This window comes from Lacerta agilis, chromosome 13, assembly GCF_009819535.1.
Source record: "Lacerta agilis isolate rLacAgi1 chromosome 13, rLacAgi1.pri, whole genome shotgun sequence".
NCBI lineage: Eukaryota > Metazoa > Chordata > Lepidosauria > Squamata > Lacertidae > Lacerta > Lacerta agilis.
Window position 1 is genome coordinate 44,148,656 of NC_046324.1, and position 25,846 is coordinate 44,174,501.

Below are 25,846 nucleotides of genomic sequence, written 5' to 3' on the forward strand. Positions count from 1 at the left end.
TAACTCAAGGGTTAATTCCATTAACGTTAAAGTCAGCTAGCAACCAGGCAAACTGGCAGGATCAACACGTGCTCTGATTTGCAGTGTAGTTCTGAGGGAGTTTCTACACACACACCCTGTACGTTTGATTGCATGTCTTCCTGCCATTTACAAGGCCGGAAAGGAAGGAAGACAAGGCCGCTCTGTTCATTTCCACTCAAATTACACACTGATTTGTCCCATTTCCTCAACCAAGTGTATTCAGGATTTCCTTTCCCTCTGGACTCCATCTGCATTGTTTAAATGACAGGGCCCGGCTTGCAAGGATCGTTGCTGAAATATACTCGAAGTCAAGTGTGAATTTCATGCTCTTTATTCAGCTCATAGTAGCAAATAATGGATCTTCCCCCAAAACGTCTGCTATATATACAATATTTACACAATGGGCCCCACGTGATTGGCTAATTCCGGGCAACTCCTGTAGGCCAATCAAGTGGCGGATTCACTTCCTCCAGGAGCCTGATTGGCTGCTCTTGCAGGCCAATCAGGTCGCTGATTCACTTCCACCTGGAGCTGGATTGGGTGGCTCCTGTGGACCAATCAGACTGCTGCATTCTGGATCCTATTGTTTAAGGATTCAGCTCAGTACATAACAGTTTCCCCTCTCCATCTGTGTGGTGGGCAGCTGCCCAGAACAGCAGGAGGAGAGCTGCTACACTGGAGTAGATGAGAGTGCCGGCTGGGAACCATGAAGTAATCTCCCTTTTATCGTGCATTTGTGAAGGAGCCCTTAAAGCAAGATGCAGTCCTCAGATGCAACGCAGTGTTCGGAATGAAGCCCACCTTATAGTGGGTTGGCATTGCAGTGTGGAAAGCAGAGGGTGCTGTTGTAAGAAATTACGGATATATATATATATATATATATATATATATATATATATATATATATATATATAAATGTTTGTAAGTGTTCCAAGCAAACAAGGCCACATGTCTGAGGCAGACAGGCCTCACACCATTTTGACTCTCAAAACTGACCAAATGTTTACCAAATGGATCTCTGCAAGGAAGGAGGGGTGAGAGAGTTTTTTTTTTCCATTGTCCCAGGAATTAAAGAAGATTACCATCTCTTGGGTTCCATGATCACTGCAGATGGTGACAGCAATCACGAAATTAGAAGACGCCTGCTTCTTGGGAGAAAAGCAATGACAAACCTAGACAGCATCTTAAAAAGCAAAGACATCACCTTGCCGACAAAGGTCCGTATAGTTAAAGCTATGGTTTTCCCAGTAGTAATGTACGGAAGTGAGAGCTGGACCATCAAGAAGGCTGATCGCCGAAGAATTGATGCTTTTGAATGATGGTGCTGGAGGAGACTCTTGAGAGTCCCATGGACTGCAAGAAGATCAAACTTATCCATTCTCAAGGAAATCGGCCCTGAGTGCTCACTAGAAGGACAGATCCTGAAGTTGAGGCTCCAGTACTTTGGCCACCTCATGAGAAGAGAAGACTCCCTAGAAAAGACCCTGATGTTGGGAAAGATGGAGGGCACAAGGAGAAGGGGACGACAGAGGATGAGATGGTTGGACAGTATTCTCGAAGCGACTAACATGAGTTTGGCCAAACTGTGGGAGGCAGTGAAGGATAGGCGTGCCTGGCATGCTCTGGTCCATGGGGTCACGAAGAGTCGGACACGACTGAACGACTGAATAACAACAACAAACAGTGGAGGGGAGAGGTGTATCTTCATGGTGGGGCATTAAGAGTGATTAATCTCAAGAAGGGGTTTTAGAATAAATAAATTTATAAACCATGCCTCCCCGTTTGCTCCTCTGGAAAAGCAGAACATCAGATCACTTTGGGACCTACAAGTAAGGCATCTCAGGGCATCAAGGATGTTTAGAAGTGTTTTGTCTTCAGTCTGTTGGACTTCTCCTTTTCACCTAGCTGCTTTTTATTTATGTAAATAATTTTTGTCATCATCTCTGGGTCCGAAGTCTGCTACCCGCAAACAGTATCAGGCAATAAAGCAGCCCATTATGCGATAACCGAAAACAAACAAAGCGGTGGGAGGCATCAGAGAAGCAGGAATTGAAATCCTGTTGAAACTATGTGGGGCTGGATGTTATCATTCAGCTTGGGGGTGGTGCCAAGAGTTAGACACATAGGCTCAAAGAATCGTAGGTTGGTGGTATTTAACACCAGTCAGATTAAATCAAGATGAACAAGAAATATTTGGTGTTATGTTGGAGGGGATGCCAAGAAACAGGGAATTATGTTCACATGTGGTGGGGGTGTAAATATGTTCTATTAAAAAAAATGGCAAAGGGTGTTTAAGGAGATAACAGAGAAATCACTGGGTTAAAGCTGACCAAAAGTCCAGAGGTAGCATTATTATTAATTTACGATGGGGCGGAAGGTTCACAGGCTATGAAGGACTCGCTCACAAATTTATTGACAGCTGCATGAATTATTATAGCTAGGAAGCGGAAGGGGCAAGCAGAATATAAAATGGAAGAACAGTATAAAGAGGTGTGGGGTGTAGCTGTTAATGATATATTAACATGTGCCATGAAGCTAAGATGGGGGATATGCCGGAGGAATGATTTTGAGGAGATATGGAGGGTGATTGTAGAATTCGTACTGTTAAAACGGAAAGGGGTCAAAACCATCGCAAGAGGTGTTGAAATTTTGGTAGGTTGGATAGTTACAATGGAACGGTCTCGGTGGCGGGGTGCACATATTTATTCTTATTTATTTATGATTGTTACTTTGTCAAAATAAAATGAAATGAAATTGTAGCTTGGAAGGGACCCTGAGGGTCATCCGGTCCAACCCTCCTGCCCACAACCGTCACTCAGTGGCCTCGAACCACCAACCTGATGCTTACCAGCCAGACGCCCTCACCCGTTGCACCACCTGAGGCAGTGGCGCATATACAGTCTGCATTTCCAAGCAACCTGCAATTTAGGTTTTGCCATTTGCTCCAATTCAGTGCCACTCTCCCAACTTCCTCTTTCAGCTCTACGTACTTTCAGGGTAGCCACCCTGAAGGCCAAGGGGGTAAGCGAGAGAGTGGGAAGGCTCAGGGGCCTCATGAGCACCCGAGGGGCACCACTGCACTCACAGGCACCCCATTGGCACTGTTGTAATCTGCCCTTATTCCCTTATGGGGTACACAAGAGCCCTTGCAAAGTCCTTTGCAGGTTCTCCAATGGTAGGAGTAAAAAACAGAGGCCAACCAGAGAAGATTGAGAAGCAAAGCAGCTAGTAAGCTTGATCTTTATTGAAGCTGTTGCAACAGCAGTGATTCTCAGGGAGAAAGACCCAGAACAATGCAGCCATGCTCTTATAAAGACATTTCAAAATCCCTCCTGGAGTCTAGCCCACCCCCAGAAACCTCACACATGCATCACAGAAAAGGCGTTATCACTGGCGGCACGGCAACTTTTAAAAGGCCACAATGCGCGAACAGCAGCACAGCGTCTGTGCTGCTGTTCGTGCGCTGCAGCCTTAAAGGTTGCCGCACCGCATGGAAGGGGTGCCGGCCGATCGCGCCCGCCATCTTGGGTGGAACTGCGCATGTCCACCCAAGATGGCGGGCGCGATCGGCCGACACCCCTTCTGACCGGCGCCGCGCCGCACCGCGTTTTAAGGCTGCAGCGGGCGAACAGCAGCGCTGTTCACCACACATGTGCAGTCCACCCAGGAAGCTGCGCACGAGGGGAACGGTGCCTTCAAGTTTTCTGCCCCAGGTGGCAAAGCGGCTCGCTACGCCTTTGTCTGAAGACCAGTTTCTGGAAATCACAGTTGTGATCGGGTTCTGCTTCCAGGCTTCCCACTGAGACGCCTGGTTGGCCACTGTACGAACAGACTGTTTGGACTAGATCAGTGTTTCCCAACCTTGGGTCTCCAGCTGCTGTTTTTGGACTACAACTCCCATCATCCCTAGCTAGCAAGACCAGTGGTCAGGGATGATGCGAACTGTAGTCCAAAACCAGCTGGAGACCCAAGGTTGGGAATCACACTGGACTACATGGTCTATGGACCCGATCCTGCACGGCTCTTGTTAGGTAGAGCTCTTTTAAGTGCTTTGAGAACGAACAAAACTAGTTCATAATGCCTGCCTGCGCATAGCAGTTGCTGGAGAGAGGTAAAGGTAAAAAGGACCCCTGGACAGTCAAAGGCGACTATGGGGTTGCGGTGCTCATCTCGCTTTCAGGCCAAGTGTATCTGACACTGAGCTACATGGGCCAAGGTGTCTGATTCCGGAGAAGGCAGCTTCGTACGCAACCTGATCTCCTGCAGCCGTTACGCTTCTGCACCGGCTTCTCTCAGGGATTTGTTCTCTCCATCCAGATGACAAATGCTTGGGCTGGTGCCAACAGGGTCCAGTTTTCCAAGCAAAGTGTCCCCCCCACTCCCACCCCTTACACTGTGGTAGTGGCCCAAAGGGCCATAATGAATGTGATCATGCGAACCCCTATAAATCTAATAGAGAAGCTATGGTATCCTGTTGCTTAATGAAACTGATGATTTGGCAAGTCGCCGTCCCCCACTGGGACAGAAGGACAGCTGATGCGCAAATCACGAAGATGCAGCTCATAAGCTGGAACAGTGGTGGCGAACCTTTTGGAGACCGAGTGCCCAAACTGTAAACCAAAACCCACTTATTTATCACAAAGTGCCCAAACTTGTTGAGCTTTTTTGGGGGAGCTGCCGACCAAAGTTTTGGAGCTTTTTTGGGGGGATCGCACAAAAGTTGCTTTGCTTTTCTGGGGGGCGCCCCCCAAAACTGCTGAGCTTTTTTGGGGGGGAGAGAACAGAAATAAATGACAAATAATACCTTCGCTGGAATTAACATGCAGCGCCGATATCATCGTCTGCCAAAGCGCCAAAAAAAACACCACACAGCACAATAAGGGTTAAAAAAAGAACGCTGTTATGCCCAATCAGAAACAACTACTGACGCAGCAAATTGAAAAACAAATCAATCGCGGAACACAATCTCCAGCGACTAGCAAAAAAAAAAAAAAAAGTTCAAGGTTTCAACAGCGGACGCAAGCCTGGGGAAAAAACAACAACAACAGCATGGATGGGCCGATGGTGCGCGTGCCAGCAGTGAGGGCTCTGCGTGCCAAAGGTTCGCCACCACTGAGCTAGAACATAAGTTGATACATGGTGCAAATGGCTACACGTAACACAGGTTCCCAACATGCATACTAAACACAATGTAACTGACCACGGTGAGAATCAAAGCTTAGTCAGCAATGCTTATTGCACATGTGCATTAAACATGAAATGAGGTGATGATGTACATGACTGGTGAAAATTGAAATCCTTTGTTTGAAATGTTATAAATACCCCTGCCCGAACCCTTGGGTGGGGTTGCAGTTTTGCGAAAAGATTTGACTGTAACCTATTGCCTAGCAATAAACAACAGTGGACTCCTAACTCCTCTTGACTCTGAGTTTTATTGGCGTAACTCAGAAGATAAGCCATTTTTCGCTTACAACAATAAAACGCTGTAACTCTAATCCCAAACTGATGCTGGAACTCCAGTTTCCAAACTCTTCCACGGGTCCATGCACAGTTTCAGCATGCTGCGACGAAACCCGTGCCTTGCCAAAAACGCCTCCATCACTTAACAGGGACAGAAACTTCATTCAGTAAATAAACAGCAAAAATAGACAGACCTCAGCGTAACACTCAAAACGGAAGTGTGGCATTCGAAACGGAAGTGTGGCACTCAAATCAGAAGCGTAACACTTAAAATGGAGCATGTTCGGCTTCCGAAAAAAGTTCGCAAACTGGAACACTTATTTCCGGGTTTGCAGTGTTTGGGTTCCAAGTCGTTTGAGTACCAAGGCGTTTGAGAACCAAGATACCACTGTACTGATAATCCCAAAGGGCGCAGAACGCAAACCTGCAAGTATTGCTTCTCATACCGAAGGCAGGGCTGATGGTGGTCACCGAAAACTCCATGTGGAAGTCGGGCAGTGAGAGGGTGTCGGGCGGGGAGCAGCTCAGAGGGATGGCGATGCAGTTGCCGCTGACGACGCAGAGAGCCGGTGGATGCCCTGAGCGAGGAAGCCAAAGCAGAGCGATGTCACAACGGGGAGACAGTTTTGGTGTGACTTCATCTCCAGGCTACTATCACACTCAGGACTGGCTTATTTATTTATTTTTAAAAAATGTTTATATACCGCTGTATCATAAAAATGTATCACAGGCAGTTTACGACAATACAGGCGTCTCCCTCCCCCCCCCCGGCCACTTAAGCATGCTCATGCACGATCATGTACATGAGTGCAATATGCACCAGGAGGCTTAGTTTGATCAGAATCAAGTACACACTTCTAGAGTTAATGCTAAATACATGACATCTGGTAAATGAGCCGCCATAGCTGCTGGAGGACCGTGAAAATGTGTGTCCCAGGCATTTCAGACTCATTTACCCATGTACTACCTGAAACCAAAGGGGCACATTGGTTGCCAGATGTGAAATATATGGACATTAAAGGGACACGGGTGGCACTGTAGTCTAAACCAGTGTTTTTCAACCTTTTTTGGGCAAAGGCACACTTGTTTCATGAAAAAAATCACGAGGCACACCACCATTAGAAAATGTTAAAAATTTTAACTCTGTGCCTATATTGACTATATATAAAGTAATTTTCCCACGGCACACCAGGCAACATCTCGCGGCACACTAGAAGGTCAGCGGTTCAAATCCCCATGACGGGGTGAGCTCTGTCCCAGCCAGGGGCGTAGCAAGGTAAATTGGTACACGGGGGCAAAAAAATTCTTGTCAACCCCCCATTGATTCCCCCCCCCCCGCAAAAATTGTTTTACATTATGTCATATTTTCTTACAAAGGAATAATAACAAGTAATAATAATAATAATAATAACTTTTATTTCTATCCCACCCTCCCCGGCTGAAGTCGGGCTCAGGGTGGCTAACATCAGATACATAACATTGGTATAAAATCAAACAATAATTAAATTACCTCCTAAAAACATCTCAAAATCAAATTGAAGTCTAATTAGATGGCTTTCCACAGGGTTAGGGTTGGGAACAGTAAGTGCTCCACTGAACTGAAATTTCAGCCTTCACGACATAGGAAAACAGCCAAGTGAGCAGCTATTTTGGTGGAGGAGGGTCAAGATGTTAACCGATATGCATGAAATTTCATATATAGCTATATAATCCCTAGTATAGTAAGATAAGACCTTTGGAGCAGGCATTCTTTTTTAAAAAAAGTTTTTTTTTGAACCGCCCTAGTAGGACAGTAATTGTTCCTTGATAATTTGTCACCCCCTCCATTATGGGAACTGGGGCGGAACACCCCCTACGCCCCCCCTTGCTATGCCCCTGGTCCCAGCTCCTGCCAACCTAGCAGTTCGAAAGCACGTCAGTGCAAGTAGATAAATAGGTACCGCTGCGGCGGGAAGGGAAACGGCGTTTCTGTGCGCTCTGGTTTCCGTCACAATGTCCCATTGCACCAGAAGCGGTTTAGTCCTGCTGGCCACATGACCTGGAAAGCTCCCTGTGGACAAACTCTGATTCCCTCGGCCCAAAAGTGAGATGAGCGCTGCAACCCCATAGCTGCCTTTGACTGGACTTAACCGCCCAGGGGTCCTTTCCCTTTTCCCTTTACAAATGTTGGCATTCTTTTCATCTCTCCTACCCCACGACTTAGTCACCCACCATTTGCAAGTGACAGGAAAACGAGATAAGAACATTGTGTGCGTGTTTCTTTGCAGAGAGGACGTAGATTTGGAGGGCCAAGTTCCATTGTGCATGTCAAAAGAAGCAAGCTCTTTTACACTGCCCTGGCTAGGTGCATCTATCTCGCTGCTGTGCCCAGGTATTGACGCAACCCCCCAACTCACCGAGTTTCCTGCGTTTGGGCTCTGGAGCATCAGAGCAGCTGCCTGTGGGTGGAAAGAAAGGAAGTTAAAGGCACAGTGCCTTGAACAATGACTTCACCAGGTGTGACTCCTCTCCGCCAGAGCATCAGGGATGGAAGCAGCCACACACCTGGGAGAATCCTTGATATTTGCAGGTGGCTGTGTGCTTTTGAATTACGTTCCTGTGGGGTGGGGATTGATGCCAGGACAGATTCTGAGAGCCCTTCTGGTCCCCTAGAGACTTATGAAATAAGCAAACATCTTGAAGGTCAATGGTTCCTTACACCTGCTTTAAAAATAACTATGGACCATAAAGAAGGCTGGTCGCCGAAGAATTGATGCTTTTGAATTATGGTGCTGGAGGAGACTCTTGAGAGTCCCATGGACTGCAAGAAGATCAAACCTATCCATTCTCAAAGAAATCAGCCCTGAGTGCTCACTAGAAGGACAGATCCTGAACTCCAGTACTTTGGCCACCTCATGAGAAGAGAAGACTCCCTAGAAAAGACCCTGATGTTGGGAAAGATGGAGGGCACAAGGAGAAGGGGACGACAGAGGATGAGATGGTTGGACAGTGTTCTCGAAGCTACTAACATGAGTTTGGCCAAACTGCGAGAGGCAGTGGAGGATAGGCGTGCCTGGCGTGCTCTGGTCCATGGGGTCACGAAGATTCGGACATGACTGAATGACTGAACAACAACAACATCGTGAGGTTTTTCGTCTCCCGCTGTAACATGTTGCTTTCATGCGTTCTCATACATTCTCTTCTGCTTTTGTAAGCTGCCTCGGGGCTATTTGCATAAACCTGGTTATAAATACCTAAAATAAAAGCCTAAAATAAACAAGGAACTGCAAGATGTCCCACCCTCGGTTGCCGCATGAACCCCACCGATTCTCCTCCCACTGCTAGAAAACTTACCCCGTTTCTTTGCATCCCCTGAGGGTTCAGCCACTGCCTCATCTAGAACCAGGTTTCCTGTTTGGTTTGAAATAAGAAAAGGAAGAGCAGGTTGTTTATTCATGATTGGACAAGGCCGCATCAAGACCTTTAGAGGCTGTACATACGGAAGTCTGTTGTGAGACAGGCTGCCACGAGGGCATCTCAAGTTCAACGCTTTTCTGGAAGGGGGGCACACAAGAATCTTACCGAACAGATCTTCCTCAGGTTTTTCTTGCTGGTCTTTTAGCACGTATTCAGCCAAGGAAGCTAAATTGGGGTTTTTTTAAATAAAAAAAGAGGGGAAGAATGCAAAGTGAGAAGCTGTACAGGTGAATTCTTCTAGAAATAAAAGCTCGAACCTTCCTTGCAGATGTAGGGAACCTTTGGCCATCTGGGTATTGCTGAACTACAACTCCTTGCATCCCTGGACATTGGCCTCAGCAACCATGGCCAAGCATCGAGGGTGCTGGGAGCAGGGGTGGTGTTACAGTCCAAGAAAACCTGGAGGGCACCAGGGACCCTTCTGTGACGTAAGAGCAGCTCATCCAATCAGCACCCAAGGCTTCTGTACACTGCTTGGGTTGCAAATGCAGAAAAGTAAGGTTTTGTTTTATTTATTTATTTTTTTTGAAAAAAAGAAGGGACAAAACATATCGACTAGGGTTGTGCATTGGATTCAGCTGAAGCCCTGAAAGGGGGATGGACGGGGTGTCACTCGAGCTGGGTGGAGACAGTCCCAGATCGTCGTGGGTCGCGTTGGGGGACTCAGAGCGATCTGGGTCTGTCAGGCAAAAGGAGAAGCAGCCATTGCTGAGGAGGTCAAGTGGGAAAAGGGGGGGGAAGCAGTGAAAAGGTTTAGGAGAGGCCTGCAGAATTGGCTTTGTCTTCCCAAAAGAAGGTTTGAGCTGTGTGGAGTAACAATGCAGTGATGTAGTCGATAATATCTCAGCTCCTTTGTGACCTCTTTGCAGGGAAGCCGCTTGCGAATGGAAGACCCCGCAGGATTAAACCCTGCCACCAGCCGCTCTTGGTCAGCCGCCCTCTTTCTTCTGACCCTATGTTTAATTAAGGTTAAACCCCAAATATACACCAGGTCTTCCCCCTGATAGATTTGGGCCCAGATCTGTGGTGGGTGATCCCTGGGTCAGAGGGAAGGAGTAGTTTGTGCAACCGTAAGTGTCAGGGATTTGCCCTCTCCTCGCGAGGTGAGTCTGGGCGGAGGTCCTACTTGTGAGGAGAGCCTGGGTGGGAGTACTCCTTGCGGGGAGAATGGAGAAGGAGATTCTCCTTGAGGGGAGGATCGGGGTAGGGCACCTCCTTGAGAGGAGGTCTTGCTCAGGTACAGGGAGCCCCAGCCGCTTCTGTCATCTGACTCCTCTCAAAGTCCGTCGCCAGAGCTCTCTCCCATGGAGGAGGAGGAGCAGAGGGTCAGGGATGCTGGGGAGAGACCCAGCAACACCAGCCAGACCCGAACGGAGGGGGAGTTGCAGCTTCCGGCGCCAGTACAGCATCGGGAGGTGGGTGGGTCAGGAGACACAGAAGACGTTGTTTAAGGGTGCTGAGGTTTTGGTGCTGGGTGGGAAACAGGAGAGGGGCACTTCCGGATTCTGCAAGTGACTGAGTGGTCATGTTTTTAGCTAGCTCTGCACCTTAAATAATTATGCACAATAAAGTAGTCTTTAGTGTAAGAGGACTCCGTCGTTACTCATGAGCAACACCCTGGTGTATCCTGACAGTAATGTTTGCATTGTTTTTGTTTATTAAGAACCACACCACCGTTTTCAAAGTTTTTGACTGCAAGACATCCTAACGAGAAGATCTAAAAGGAGAAGGTCTTGTCTTTTTCTTTATTACGTATTTTGTGGTTTTATATTGTGATTTTATGTAGCAATTCTAAAATACAGGTGCGCTTTTACTCCCACGAGATTGAATGTATTGCCCTTGGCTGTAGTTGAGGGACGATTCCAACAGATTGCTTATGTCCCTGCAGAGACGGCAGTACCGAATTGGTGGCGCATGCCCTTTTGGCTTGCCTTTTTTATAGAGAATTGACAAAGGAGTTCATCTCCCTTCTTTTATTGTCTATTCCGGGTCGCCCAGCCACTGCCACAGTGTCCTCCTTTCTCTTGGCAGATCAAGATGAGCTTTGACAGCAAAGGCTGCAAGGTTTTTGCTGAGGCAATCGGAATAAGACCCACTATTTGATTATTGATTCAAAACCCTAAAATGTATTTTATATAATTGACTTTTAATTTTTATTCTTTGTGTATCGTATTGTTGTTTTATTGGTATGGCCAATGGCTGACGCAAATAAAGAGTCATTCATTCATGGTGATTTTATGTTGTGAACCGTCCTGAGACTTGCGGTTAGAGGGCGGTCTACAAATTTAATAATATCTAACAAACAAACCAACAAGCCGGGCCTCACCCAGCTCCTCTCCACCCTTGAAATTCCAGCTTCCTACCTATTTTATCATAGGCCTCTCCAGTGTCCGCACACAGGCAGACTTGTTCTCCACTCTCGTTACTTTCCACCGTGTAAAAGAGATCAGGGTTGTTTTCCTGATCATCAGGTTCTAGAGTTCAAAAAAAATAAAACGAAAGAGGCATTAATAGTGCACAAAAAAACACCTACGCAGCATCTATCTTACCACACAAAGCATCGACCGCAGAAACACCTTAAATATCTGCAGAACCCATAGAAATGAGAAACTTTTAGGACTCCCAGGACTAGATCTTTATCAGCCATCGACCAGTCCAAAATAGAGGATGAAGAAGACTGGTCAGTGCAGAAGGACTGTGAAAGTAAGGATGAGGATTAATATGGGCAGCAGCTGCAATGAACCCCAAGCCAGCCAAAGTGGTTTTATTTCCTAGATGCAGACAGGCAGAACTGCCCTGGAAAGGCCTCTTCCATTGTTTCTGCACTTTCATCTTGTCCCCTTTGTCATCTGACTCTTGACGTGTCTTTTGCAGCTTTCACAAAAATCAAATTATGGGGCAGCAGGCAGATGAAATTAAAAGACACCCGCTTCTTGGGAGATAAGCAATGACAAACCTAGACAGCATCTTTAAAAGCAGAGACATCACCTTGCCGACAAAGGTCCGTGTAGTTAAAGCTATGGTTTTCCCAGTAGTGATGTATGGAAGTGAGTGCTGGACCATAAAGAAGGCTGATCGCCGAAGAATTGATGCTTTTGAATTATGGTGCTGGAGGAGAGACTCTTGAGAGTCCCATGGACTGCAAAAAGATCAAAGCCTATCCATTCTTAAAGAAATCAGCCCTGAGTGCTCACTGGAAGGACAGATCCTGAAACTGAGGCTCCAATACTTTGGCCACCTCATGAGAAGAGAAGACTCCCTGGAAAAGACCCTGATGTTGGGAAAGATGGAGGGCACAAGGAGAAGGGGACGGCAGAGGATGAGATGGTTGGTCAGTGTTCTCGAAGCTACCAACATGAGTCTGACCAAACTGCGAGAGGCAGTGAAGGATAGGCGTGCCTGGCGTGCTCTGGTCCATGGGGTCACGAAGAGTCGGACATGACTAAATGACTAAACAACAGCAGGCAGATGAAAAAACAAAACAAACACGGGATTATTCTTCCTGCCGCCCGGGGGGGGGGAACTCACCTGTTTCCACTACCTGCTTATACAGAACTGGAATGTCGATGTCACTGAACAGCAGGTCCAGGTAGCTCTTCCCAGCCAGGACTCCTGGGTCCATGGTGTCACCTGAAAGCATCACCACTATCATCAGTAAAACGGAAGATGTATAATTCAGCCGCTTCTGGCATTTGCCTGGCTCACAGGTCACCTTCCGCTCCACATGCTTCCAAATTCCTGCACCCCCCCGACCTTTGCTTAATAAAACTTGTTTCATTTCCTCTATATTAGAGCAGAAACCGGTTAGGACTTACTCTGTTTAGCTCGTGTTTTTCTCACGCCTCAAAAAATGCCCACATCTGGGGTGGGTTTTTTTTTTTCTAGCAAAGGTCAGAATTGTACAAAAAGGTGTGAGTTCGTGTGCATTTTTAAAAGGCAGGTGCTGATGTGCCTCAGTGCTCAGTGTTTTAAAGGGAAGTGCACCCCAGTGCTCAAAAACAGGAAATTATATATATGTGTGTGTGTGTGTGTGTGTGTGTGTGTGTGTGTTAAATGCTTGCAACTTTGTCTCGTCGGCATGGATAATTAAATAGATTGCCTTCATTCAAAGAGAAATCTGCATGGTTCTCCTGCCCTTTTCACCCCATGGCAACCCTGCGAGGTAGATTTATCTGACAACGAGAGTGTCTGGGCTCAGTGTCCGCTTGTTGCAACTCAGTTGCCAGGTCTATTGCAGCCCCTCTATCATCTATTTTATCCTCTCTCCTATCCCAGAGGTGGTCTACAGACCATTCGTGTGGGTGGGGGAGGGGATTTTCTAAATTTCCACATCCTTTTTTTTCCAACTGGAAAAAGAGGGGATCTTGGTCTGCTTTTTATTTGGAGGGATATCCTTGTCACATAAGGGTAATATGCCCAGTTCTTTATAGCATTGCCTTGTCAGAACCATGACTAATTTCAAGGTGGTCAGAGCGACTTTAACGAGTTCACGGTTAATCTGACGGGCTGCAAGGAGGAGGAAAGATTTAAAGTTCCTTCTAACAGCGTCCTCCTAGCAACTCCCGGAATGTTTTGCTGATAAGACTGCTGGTTTGTAGTTATTATTTCTGAATTGAGACTCTTCTCAGTCTCTTTATCAGCGTATTATTGTTATGAACGCTCTTACTCACGCAGACAAAGCGGAGGGATAGCTTGCCTTGACGCCATTATCCCCCGTGTCAGCCAATGATGTTCATGGCTGAGGGGGAATTTGAACCTGCAGCTTTTCAGCACTCTGACCACTGCACTGCACTACCTCAGCAGCAATCTATCACAACATCACATTCACAGCATGATCCCTGATTGGTTGGGATCCAACAATGAAGAAGCCTTTCCGAGTTAAATTTCTTTCAAAAACAAAGAAATGTGGCGATCTCTCTTGCTCTCCGTTTAACAGCTCGTACCCTCCAACGTTTCTCCAATGAAAATAGGGACGTCCCGTTCCATAATGGTAATTTTACTATTTATACCCCCCGCACACATCTTATTGGGGTTGCCCCAGCATTCTGGGCAGCTTCCAACATATATAAAAACATAAGAAAACATTAAACATAGAAACCTTCCCTATACGGGATTGCCTTCAAAAAAAGGCTTGGGAGTCAGATAACTCCATACCCTCCAATGAAACTAGGTACGTCCTAAGGAAAAGTGGGACATTCCAGGATTGAATCAGAAACCGGGACGGCTTCTCTAAATGAGGGACGTCCCTGGAAAAGAGGGACATTTGGAGGGTCTGAGAGCTGGCTTTGCATTTAACTGTCAAACAGTAGAGGTGCAAGAGGAAGAAGAAGAGTTTGGATTTGATATCCCTCTTTATCACTACCCGAAGGAGATTCAAAGCGGCTAACATTCTCCTTTCCCTTCCTCCCCCACAACAAACACTCTGTGAGGTGAGTGGGGCTGAGAGACTTCAGAGAAGTGTGACTAGCCCAAGGTCACCCAGCAGCTGCATGTGGAGGAGCGGGGACGCGAACCCGGTTCGCCAGATTACGAGTCTACCGCTCTTAACCACTACGCCACACTGGCAAACAGTGGCCAACTAGCCTTGAAGCCCTGGCAGTTTGCTAATTGGTCTTGAGCAAAACCGGTGCATTAGCTAGCTTCATGTTTTGCTTTTCAGAAGAATGAAATGCCGTGCCCATTTAATCCTAAATTATAGGAGGAGGAGGCTGAAAACATTAGGACGGAGGTGGCCCCCTTTGCCTCCTGACCGTGACCTGGTTGTGGTCACAACATGTGATACGCCTCCCCACATGAGGTTTGGCGGCATCTGGCCAGCCACTGTGGGGGAAGAGGATGCCGGACTAGACGGAAACCACTTTGGCGGTCCCCCCCCCCCTTAGACATTTCCCTTCTCCCAACCCACAGACAAACTGCTGCTGTTAACAGGAACAAGCTTCTGCGTTTCGATTTGAGTATGTTTTTGGTAACGTAGCTTGCGTGGCAGTTGGCTCCAAATAAGACAAGATAGAAAGTCCCGCTGAAGATTCACCCCCTAAGCAGCTTCTTGGACCCCAGTGCGGGACTTAGGACTGGTATAACAGGAAGCAGGATGCTAAAGGAGCTCAAAATCCTGTCTTCATTTGCGGGCGGGTGTGGGGGACTCCCTGGTCCTGAATGGGGTAACTGTGCCTCTGAAGGACCAGGTACGTAGCCTGGGAGTCATTTTGCACTCACAGCTATCCATGGAGGCGCAGGTCAATTCTGTGTCCAGGTGTCTACCAGCTCCATCTGGTACGCAGGATGAGACCCTACCTGCCCCGCACACTGTCTCGCCAGAGTGGTGCATGCTCTGGTTATCTCCCACTTCCACTACTGCAATGCGCTCTACGTGGGGCTACCTTTGAAGGTGACTCAGAAACTCCAATTAATCCGAATGCGGCAGCTAGACTGGTGACTGGGAGCGGCCGCCGGGACCATATAACACTAGTCCTGAAAGATCTACATTGGATCCCAGTACGTTTCCGAGCACAGTTCAAAGTGTTTGTGCTGACCTTTAAAGCCCTAAGCGGCCTCGGCCCAGTATACCTGAAGGAGATGACTGAATCGTCCTATTTGGGTCCTCATTACCCCCCCCCCCCAAATCTTACATTTCGTTCACAGCTTTTAGGCTGCTGAATGTAAAAGAATATAGTGCAACTGACTTTTGGGGTTGGTGTGTTGTGCGACAAGCACACAGAGTGCAATGAGATTCAGTGTTTGGGGGGGGGAGGGAGGCTCGGTTAATTTCATTGTACACAGGTTGTACATTGACAATAAAGGTAAAAGAAGAAGAAGAAGAAGAAGAAGAAGAAGAAGAAGAAGAAGAAGAAGAAGAGGAGTTTGGATTTGATATCCCGCTTTATCACTACCTGAAGGAGTCTCCAAGCAGCTAACATTCTCCTTTCCCTTCCTCCCCCACAACAAACACTCTGTGAGGTGAGTGGGGCTGAGAGACTTCAGAGAAGTGTGACTAGCCCAAGGTCACCCAGCAGCTGCATGTGGAGGAGCAGAGACGCGAACCCGGTTCCCCAGATTACGAGTCTGCCACTCTTAACCACTACACCACACTGGTGTATTATTATTATTATTATTATTATTATTATTATTATTATTATTATTATTATTATTATTATTATTATTATCATCATCATCATCATCATCATCATCATGAAAACTCTCCAGCTATTATTTTCAGTATTTATTCATTTTATAAAAAAACTCGCCAGCATTTCAGTGCGAATTTCTCCCAACAAACACATTTTAGAATGCTGTTTTGAAGAGCGCATGGATCCTTCCAATAATTCCCCCCAAATATAATGCAACTTTGCATGTCATTTTCACGAATATCTTCATATCCACATTTCCACAACAGCTATACACACACACACACACACACACACACACACGTGTGTGTGTGTGTGTGTGTGTGTATGTATATGTATATATATATATATTCCTTTGGAAAATTCATGAGCATTTCTCACCATATATGCATTTTGCATGCCATTTTGCCAAATTTACACCACCACCCTTTTTGGGGTTCCCCAAATCCAATGCTTTTGTTTTGTATGTTATTCTCACTATTACATATATGGGCAGACACAACTTCACTCCAGCAGACGCATTTCTGTACACTTAACTCAGCTGGAGAACAGCAATGCAAAATTTGGAGAAGTGCGAATTTGGATGGGAGGTTGTGTGTCCTTTGGAAAAGTGGAAACTAGTGAAACCCGCCTTTAAATGCAAATTGATTCAAATGTCCCCCCCCCCAATCCCAAAGGCTGGACCACTCCACTGTAAACTGGGCACCACACAGTGAGCAATTGGGCTTAGAATCCCCCTTGCGTGCTCATCTTTAAGCCATTTTTTGAAAATGAAAATTGAATACCTGGGGTTTTGGTGGTTGGTGTTGGGATGTGCTCACCCCAATCCCCCCACCTGCCGTTTGCTTTCAGCCCACGTTGTTGCCCCACTCCCCAAACCACACAATGGGCAACAAACCAAATCAAACCCAACTTTTCCTTATCAGCAGGGCGCCCGTAGCTCTGAACACCATTTTGCTGAATCGTGACGTGGGTGGCGCTGTGGGTTAAACCACAGAGCCTAGGGCTTGCCGATCAGAAGGTCGGCGGTTCGAATCCCCGTGACGGGGTGCGCTCCCGTTGCTTGGTCCCTGTTCCTTCCAACCTAGCAGTTCGAAAGCACGTCAAAGTGCAAGTAGATAAATAGGTCCCGCTCCGGCGGGAAGGTAAATGGCGTTTCCGTGCGCTGCTTTGGTTCGCCACAAGCGGCTTAGTGATGCTGGCCACATGACCCGGAAAAACTGTCTGCAAACGCCGGCTCCCTTAGCCTGTAAAGTGAGATGAGCACCGCAACCCCAGAGTCGTCCGCAACTGGACCTAATGGTACCTTTACCTTTACCTTTAAGAGTGCCTGAAGCTTTGTTATCGCGGTAAATGACTCATTGGCTCGCCGCCAGGAGAAAAAAAAGGGTAACGCAACAAAGGATTGGCGTCGGTTAGTGGAACATCAATAGGCACGATGGTACTCAAATTATTGGTGTATGTCTAAAGCAAACCCACAAGCCCCCCCCATACATTTATTTGAAGCATATCCCCCTCACAACCTTTGAGAAACAGGAACAGAGGGTTCCCATAGGTGAAGGGGAGCCAGAAATTTAAGGGGAGGGAGCTGAGCGCTAAGTCATGTTAGCATATTCTTGATCCTCGCCCTACTATGAGAAGAACGTATCAGAGACATCTGAAAAGCAGCAGGGAGCCTTCCAGATGGACGCTCAATCTGCGATCAGCGCTCCCTCCACCCGTGAAAGATTTACGCAGTGTTTACACAATGCCGTTGGCATGAAAACGCCCTCCTGTATTTCCCTTCCCTCTGTTATACTGGATTTAACCCTTTCCCCCCCAGGGTGAACCTGATAAGCAGGCCGGGCACCAGCAAGGCGGCCGGATCGAGCAGCAGCCAAGGGGGGCATGGGAGCCCCTTCACCAGCCCGACTCATTTGTGGCACCCTTCATCTTCCCGCCGGGTGTCTGGATGCAAGCAGAGCATTCGAGAGCACTGCTACCCAGGGCCGGTGCTAGGGTTTTTTACGCCCTAGGCGAGATCACCTTCTGGTGCCGCCGCTCCCCGCCAATCCCTAGCGCCGGCCCTGCGGAGAAGCCCGATTTCGGGCTGCTCCCCCTCCCCCACCACTCTGCCGCTGGCGGAACGGCACTGGGCAGTGGGCAGGCTGGCCAGCACCCCCTCCATTTTGGCGCCCTAGGCAACTGCCTAGTTTGCCTAAATGGACGCGCCGGTCCTGCTGCTACCCATCCCTAGTTGAAGTATGTCTGGGGCCCCAGTGGAGGGCACAGAGTGGTGCTGCCCCCAGTGGTGGCAGCAGGGGAAACAAGTGACACTCATGGCTGCTGTGATCAGACCAGGCCCTGACATGGCCAGAGGGTGCATGTGTGTGAGTCCCACTGTTGGCATCATGCCAAGCTCCCTGAGCTCCCAAAGGCTGGCGCAGGCCTTGCCAATGAGCTTACCAAAAGAAACCCAGCCAGTTGCCAACGCCTCATTTGCAGTATCTGAGCGACAGGACCACAGGACCAAGCCCCTACCCAGAGGCGTAGGAAGGTCAGGTGGTATACCCGGTGCTGAAAATTTATTGTCACTTCCCCCCTTGCAAAAATGGTTTTACGTTATTTCATATTTTCTTACAAAGGAATAATAACAAGTAATAATAATTTAAAAACTTTTATTTATATCCCGCCCTCCCTGGCCGAAGTCGGGCTCAGGGTGCCTAACATCAGATACATAACATTGGTCTAAAATCAAACAATAATTAAATTACCTCCTAAAAACATCTTAACATAAAATTAACATCTCAAAATCAAATTAAAGTCTAATTAGATGGCTTTCCACAGGGTTAGGGTTGGGAACAGTAAGTGCTCCACTGAACTGAAATTTCAGCCTTCGTGACATAGGAAAACAGCCAAGTGAACAGCTATTTTGGTGGAGGAGGGTCAAGATATTAACCAATATGCATGAAATTTCATATATATAATCCCTAGTATAGTAAGATAAGACCTTTGGAGCAGGCATTTTTTTTAAAATAGTTGTTTATGAACCGCCCTAGTAGGGCAGTAATTGTTCCTTGATAATTTGTCACCCCCTCCATTATGGAACATGGGGCAGCCCACCCCCTACAGCCCCCTTGCTACACCTCTGCCCCTACCAGGTGGCCCGGGACAAAGACAAATTTAGCAAACCACATAATAAGGTAACCCTGCCTCTGAGGGCAAAAAACAAAACAAAACCCGGGTGCAAAATAGGGAGAGCAACTTCCCGGGTGAGGACAAGAAAGCAAAGTAACAGCTGTTTGGATTTCCTGTGGCTCAAATAGACTTTCCTAGAGGAGGCAACAACAACAACAAAAACCCAAACACCCCAAACCATGGGAAGCACTGCCCTGCACCCAAATATTTTCTAGTAGGCAAAGCAGGGATCAGAAGGAGAAAAGGAGGCAATGCTCTCGAGAAAGAAGGCCATTTGGAGAGGATGAGAAAGAGAAGGAAAACTGACCTTGGAGCAGCTGGCTGTCTAATGGTCCCATTCTGAAAACCTGCAAGGTGCAGATTTTACAACTGAGATGCTCAAGAAGCACCTCAGTCGTGTAACAGAAGAGGAACTACTGTAATTAAAGTGATCTCTCTCTCTCTCTCTCTCTCTCTCTCTCTCTCTCTCTCTCTCTCTCTCTCTCTCCCCAGCCCAGAAGTTGGGAGTTTGGGGCTGGCCATCACCATACTGGGGAAATCCCGGAAAGGGGACAAAATAGGAAATTCCCTTTTATTCTAGCACCACCGGTCAAGAGCAGGAAGCACCCTCCTCCCTGCCTCACAAACGAAATATGCCACCTGTTGCACAAACTTGAAGGCAGCCAGATTTAGTTTCCTAATCTGCCTCGCTGCAAAAACAAACAAACAAACCCACAGTCCTTCCTCCAAGTAGACCTTGCAAAGCCAGAAACTTACCGGACGCTGGGAGAGTCCTCTGCTCCGCTCTCCCCCCCCCCTGAATGTCAAGACAGCACACGAAACCTCAGCCTCAGTCCCACCCCAGGAATAAAAACAGACCACCACATGAGACCTTCTGCTCACCGCCCATGCAACATGCAGCTCACGAAGGCAGAAGTGAAATTGGGCAGGAGTGTGTTTTATTTTCACTTTCGGTCCTATTTTGATGCCTGTGACCCAAGTTTATCATGCCAAAAACATCTCTTTGTTCAGGAAGCCTGCGGTACACTCCCACATTAACTCCGACAGAATGACTAATTATTGCTGCCTACCAACCCTACCTCCAAGTGATGTAATAAATAATAATAATAATAATAATAATAATAATAATAGTTATTATTATTATTATTTATGTGCCACCCATCTGACTGGTTTTCCCCAGCCACTCTGGGCAGCGTCCAGCAAATTAAAACACAGTAAGATAAGACATCAAACATTAAAAACTTCCTTAAACAGGGTTGCCTTCAGATGTCTTCTAAAAGTCAGATAGTTCTTTATCTCCTTGACATCTGATGGGAGGGCACAACCACTGAGAAGGCCCTCTGCCTGGTTCCCTGTAACCTCACTTCTCGCAGTGAGGGAACTGTCAGAAGGCCCTTGGCACTGGATCTCAGTGTCTGGGCTGAACGATGGGTGTGGAGACGCTCCTTCAGGTATACTGGACCAAGGCCGTTTAGAGCTTTCAAGGTCAGCACCAACACTTTGAATTGTGCTCAGAAACGTACTGGGAGCCAATGTAGATCTTTCAAGACCGGTGTTATATGGTCTCGGTGGCCACCCCCAATCAATAGTCTAGCTGCTGAATTCTGGATTAGCTGTAGTTTCCGAGTCAAAGGTAGCCTCACGTAGAGCGCATTGCAGTAGTCGAAGTGGGAGATAACCAGAGCATGAACCACTCTGGTGAGACAGTTCGCGGGCAGGTAGGGTCTCAGCCTGCGTACCAGATGGAGCTGGTAGACACCTGGACACAGAATTGACCTGTGCCTCCATGGACAGCTGTGAATCCAAAATGACTCCCAGGTTGCACACTTCTTCCTTCAGGGGTACAGTTACCTCATTCAGGACCAGGGAATCTCCCACACCTGCCCGCCAGGAGGCCCAGGGTTCGCATTTCCTTTTGGGAATGAGGCACAGCGGAGCCTGTGATGTCTTTAGGATATCTGGCTTATTTACACATCTATTTGCAACCTGAGCCTACGATGGAGGGTTCCCATAGCATTATGAACACCCCAATACGGTCTTGCTTCTCCCAAAGCCACAGCCTTGGATTCAAAGCAGAAATCAAACATTGCTCTGACTCTCTGCTCGACTCTCTCTCCAGCTTGCCGCTTTCACTTCTAAGTCACATTAACCCCTCTAAAACTCTCTATTCTAGTATGCCACAACAGCTGCAAGGATTTTATTAGCTAAAAACTGGAAAACTGAAGAGATACCAATGGTGGAAGAATGGAAAATGAAAATGATCGAATATATGGAGCTCGCAGGACTGACCGGAAAACTCCAAGACCAGAGGGACGAAGAATGGAAGAAATTCAAGGACTATTTGAAAATTTATGCTAAGATTAGTATTTAAGGAATGAACTAGAAGACAGGTTAGGCTACAGTTATGGAAAATAGATAAGGTTAAGGAAGATAGAAATAAATTAAGGAAATTAGATTAAGAATAAGGTAAGGTGTTACTGATGATTTACAGTGTTAGGAAATTACTAAAGATGTTATACAATGAACGCAGAAGGAGAGGATGTGAGGAAGTCAGTTAACAATGTTAAGGAAGGAATAATTATAGCTATATCAATTGTTTTGTGTTTATTGTATTTCTTGGTTGATTATTGTATTTTGTTAAAAAAAATATTTTTAATAGTGTGTAGTGTAAGTTTTTATGTATGTGTTTTATTGTTGAAAACTTAATAAATTTTATTATAAAATAAAATAAAACTCTCTATTCCAAACTCTGGCTTTATTTCTTGAGGGAGGGGGGCCCTGCACATTTGCAGTCTTGCACCGTGCCCCTTAGGAGTCCTCCTTAATGGCTCATCATTTCTATGGGACCCGGTATGTCAGTGGCCTCCTTGGCTCTTTCCATCAGCCCATATGGGACCAACATGAGAGGCCGGGCCTGGTGAACTTTTAATTCCTTACCCCTACAGTTATGATTCGTGGGTTCCCACTTGATTTTATTTTGATTTTAAATGCGATTTGAATTGTTTTTTAAACTAATCGTTTGATTTTTTTTTAATGTATTATATATTTGGTGTTAGCCGCCCTGAGGCCGGTCTCAGCCGGTCTCGGCCAGGGTATAAATAAAAATTATTATTATTATTATCACCCTGCCAGTCACCCTCAGGATATCCTGGCTAGTCCAAGAATGAGAAGCTTTGATTAATTTCTAACACTACAGTGGTACCTCGGGTTAAGAACTTAATTCGTTCCGGAGGTCCGTTCTTAACCTGAAACTGTTCTTAACCTGAGGTACCACTTTAGCTAATGGGGCCTCCCGCTGCCACAGCGCGATTTCTGTTCTCATCCTGAGGTAAAGTTCTTAACCTGAGGTACTACTTCTGGGTTAGCGGAGTCTGTAACCTGAAGCGTGTGTAACCCGAGGTACCACTGTACCTGGTTCCAGAGATTAGAGGGGTCTGGCACCCAGCTTAACACCCAAACTCAGAACATTATTTTTATTTTTATTTATATCCCGCCAGCATCCTGCTCTCACGTCGGCCAACCAGATGTCTCTTCTAGAAAACTGGCAAGAAGGAGCTGAGTCCTAGAGCACTTTCCCCTCCTGTGGCTTCTTGCAGCTGGCATTCAGAAGCATTGCTGCCTGCAACTGTGGAGCTGAAGCATAGCCATCATGACTAAGGGGTAAAGGGACCCCTGACCATTAGGTCCAGTCGCAGACGACTCTGGGGTGGAAGGAGAAGAGTTTTATTTCCTATTATGCTTTCTTAGATTTTAAGTTTTCTCTGTATATTTGGATTTGTAAATGCAGTTCCTAATTGGCATAAGCAGAACAAAGGCCTCTCATTCGCAGCGCAGTCTGCCAAGTGTCTCAAGGTTAATGCACGCTGTCTGGAGGGAGGTGAGATAGAGCGGCTGGCCTTGTTTGAGACAGAAAACAATGCAGCTTAAGTCTTAAAAATAGCCTGAACACCCAGCCTGCAAGACAAGAAAGGGGGGAGAGGTCCTTCGCCGGAGTGCATTTCCCAATATATTAAGCTTCATATTTTAAGTTAGCCTTATATTCAGTAATCATATTTTAAGTATCCAGCTAGATATTCCATTGAAGTTTGTTAGGGTATTTTAATTATGTTAGTATGTCCTTTTGCTATTATTGCTTTTATGCTCTTGTATGTTTTGTTCATACCCTCAATGGTCCCCAGAAGTTCTTGCTAATTAACCGAAGTCATGCTTTCTTGCTGATTGGCAAGCACAGGTGCAAATATAAATAGACCGAACCTTGAACAACGGATAGTGGACATTCTCAGACACGAAGGTGGGCGGAGGCTTGAAGGTTTCGATTTCCCAGAAAACACATGAATTCTCGTAAAACAGGTGATCTAATTATGAATTAAGTTTCGAATTCCTATAGTCATGTATAAAAGAATGTGCACGCCAGTTTCTAGGTGTGCAGTTTGGCGAATTATTGCCCTGCACCTTTTGCTTTGCATATGCAATCCAAAATAAACCTGTTGTATCCTGCATGGTGTTTGCCTCTTTGTGTTCATGTTCCTGGCACTTAAGACCCCAGAATGGTCTTACAGGGTTGCAGCGCTCATCTTGCTTTATTGGCTGAGGGAGCCAGCGTACAGCTTCCGGGTCATGTGGCCAGCATGACTAAGCCGCTTCTGGCGAACCAGAGCAGTGCACAGAAACGCCGTTTAACTTCCCACCAGAGCGGTACCTATTTATCTACTTGCACTTTGACGTGCTTTTGAACTGCTAGGTTGGCAGGAGCTGGGACCAAGCAACGGGAGCTCACCCCATTGCGGGGATTCAAATCGCCGACCTTCTGATTGGCAAGCCCTAGGCTCAGTGGTTTAACCCACAGCGCCACCCAAGTCCCTGCCATCATTACTAGTAGCTACCAATAGCTCTCTCCTCCATGAATCTTATTCTCCAGGCTCTGGCCTTTGAGGTCCTGATGGTAGGACATGGGTAGGCAAACTAGGGCCCAGGGCCTGGATCTGGCCCAATCGCCTTCTAAATCCGGCCCACGGATGGTCCAGGAATCAGCGTGTTTTTACATGAGTAGAATGTGCCCTTTTCTTTAAAATGCATCTCTGGGTTATTTGTGGGGCATAGGAATTCATTTATTATTATTATTTTTCAAAATATAGTCCGCCCCCCCACAAGGTCTGAGGGACAGTGGACCGGCACCCTGCTGAAAAAGTTTGCTAACCCCTGGCCTAGGAGGTTCATTTGGGAGTTATAGCTCAACTGCCTCAGGCACATCTTCCCATCTTCTGCAGCCAGCTCTGAGCCCCGACCCAGATGTGGTTCCATATCTGATGTCCCTGCAGCACCCAACTCTGTGCCCAGATCACTTCTGGATAAAGGGGCCGTGCCCCATCAAAAGATGGGGAAGTGATCCGATTCAGTTTGGATCTGAAGGCAAACTGCCCCTAATCTGCACTTTCTGAAACAATACAGGAACCAAAACACGACCAATCCCCCGGCATCCAGACTTCTCCAAATGCTGCAGTGCCAAACAAGCTCAGCGGAAATGCATGCGATGCTCTGGTAAAATGCGTACAAAATGCATCCATCTGTGAAGAGTGAGAGAAGATTGCTTTGCAAAAATGTGGGCAAAGTCTGAACACAGACTTGCACGGATCAGGAGGAATCCGCTGGTGAATTTTCAAGAGAACTTTAAAAACCAGTAAATCGTAACCTGATGCGGAAATGGAGAGGTCTGAATTTAGGATTGGGGAAAGGAGAAACCGAGGGAAATTGATAGATTCACTTGCCCCTACTGCCTGCTCCATCTGCTCTCCAGGTGCTAAATGTTGACGGGCAACCTCAAAGTCCCTGCTCTCTCTTCTTAGGGTCATGTAATCATAGGATTGAAGAGTTGGAAGAGACCCCAAGGGTTCTCTATTCTGACTCATTGCAATGCAGGACTCACAGTGGAAGAATGCTGGGCAGATGGCCATCCAACCTTTGTTTAAAAACCTTCAATGGAGGACAGTGCACCACCTTCTGAAGGAATCCATTCCACTGTCAAGTGGCTTTTATCATCAGGAACTTCTTCCTAATGTTTATTCGCAACCCCTTTTCTTGTCATTTGAATCCATTGGTGCAGGTCATACCCTCTGGAGCAGCCGAAAACAAGCTTGCTCCATCATCCATGTGACAGACTGTTAAGTATTTGGTCATTTTCCTTTACTGGACTGGGTAGCCCTTAAAATAAAAGGCTCCTTTGCCCAGAAATGCCTTTGGAATAGAGGACTGCCCATTGATAAATAAGGCACATAGTCCATCCCATCACTCGCAGAACTGAGAACAGATGGACTGCAGGATTTCTGCACTGAAAATTTCGAGCAAGTGTATGATACCGTATATACCCGAGTATAAGCCGACCCGAATATAAACCGAGGCACCTAATTTTCCTACCAAAACCTGGGAAAGCTTATTGACTCGAGTATAAGCCGGTTCACCTTTGCCGCTGTGGAGGAGGAGGAGGAACAAGCAGCCCGAAAGCAGCTGCCTGGGGAGAGTAAAGAACCACCGTTCTTGTACGCTTCTTAAGGAATGGTTAACTGGGGAGAGCGGGTGGCGGCACGAGCGGAGAGAAGGGGCTTCTTTCTCGC

The 25,846-nt window shown here is 46.9% G+C and overlaps 1 protein-coding gene across 1 annotated transcript in view; it reads right to left on the bottom strand.

Moving 5' to 3' along the window:
* CIITA (class II major histocompatibility complex transactivator) overlaps positions 1-25,846 on the bottom strand; it is a 43,840-nt gene that overhangs the window by 17,628 nt on the left and 366 nt on the right. The window contains exons 2-7 of the mRNA XM_033166493.1: positions 12,466-12,720; positions 11,301-11,411; positions 9,043-9,102; positions 8,815-8,871; positions 7,878-7,919; positions 5,928-6,059 (exon numbers count right to left, since the gene is read on the bottom strand). Coding sequence (XP_033022384.1) covers positions 5,928-6,059; positions 7,878-7,919; positions 8,815-8,871; positions 9,043-9,102; positions 11,301-11,411; positions 12,466-12,720 — 657 coding nt within the window. The remainder of the gene's footprint in view (positions 1-5,927; positions 6,060-7,877; positions 7,920-8,814; positions 8,872-9,042; positions 9,103-11,300; positions 11,412-12,465; positions 12,721-25,846) is intronic.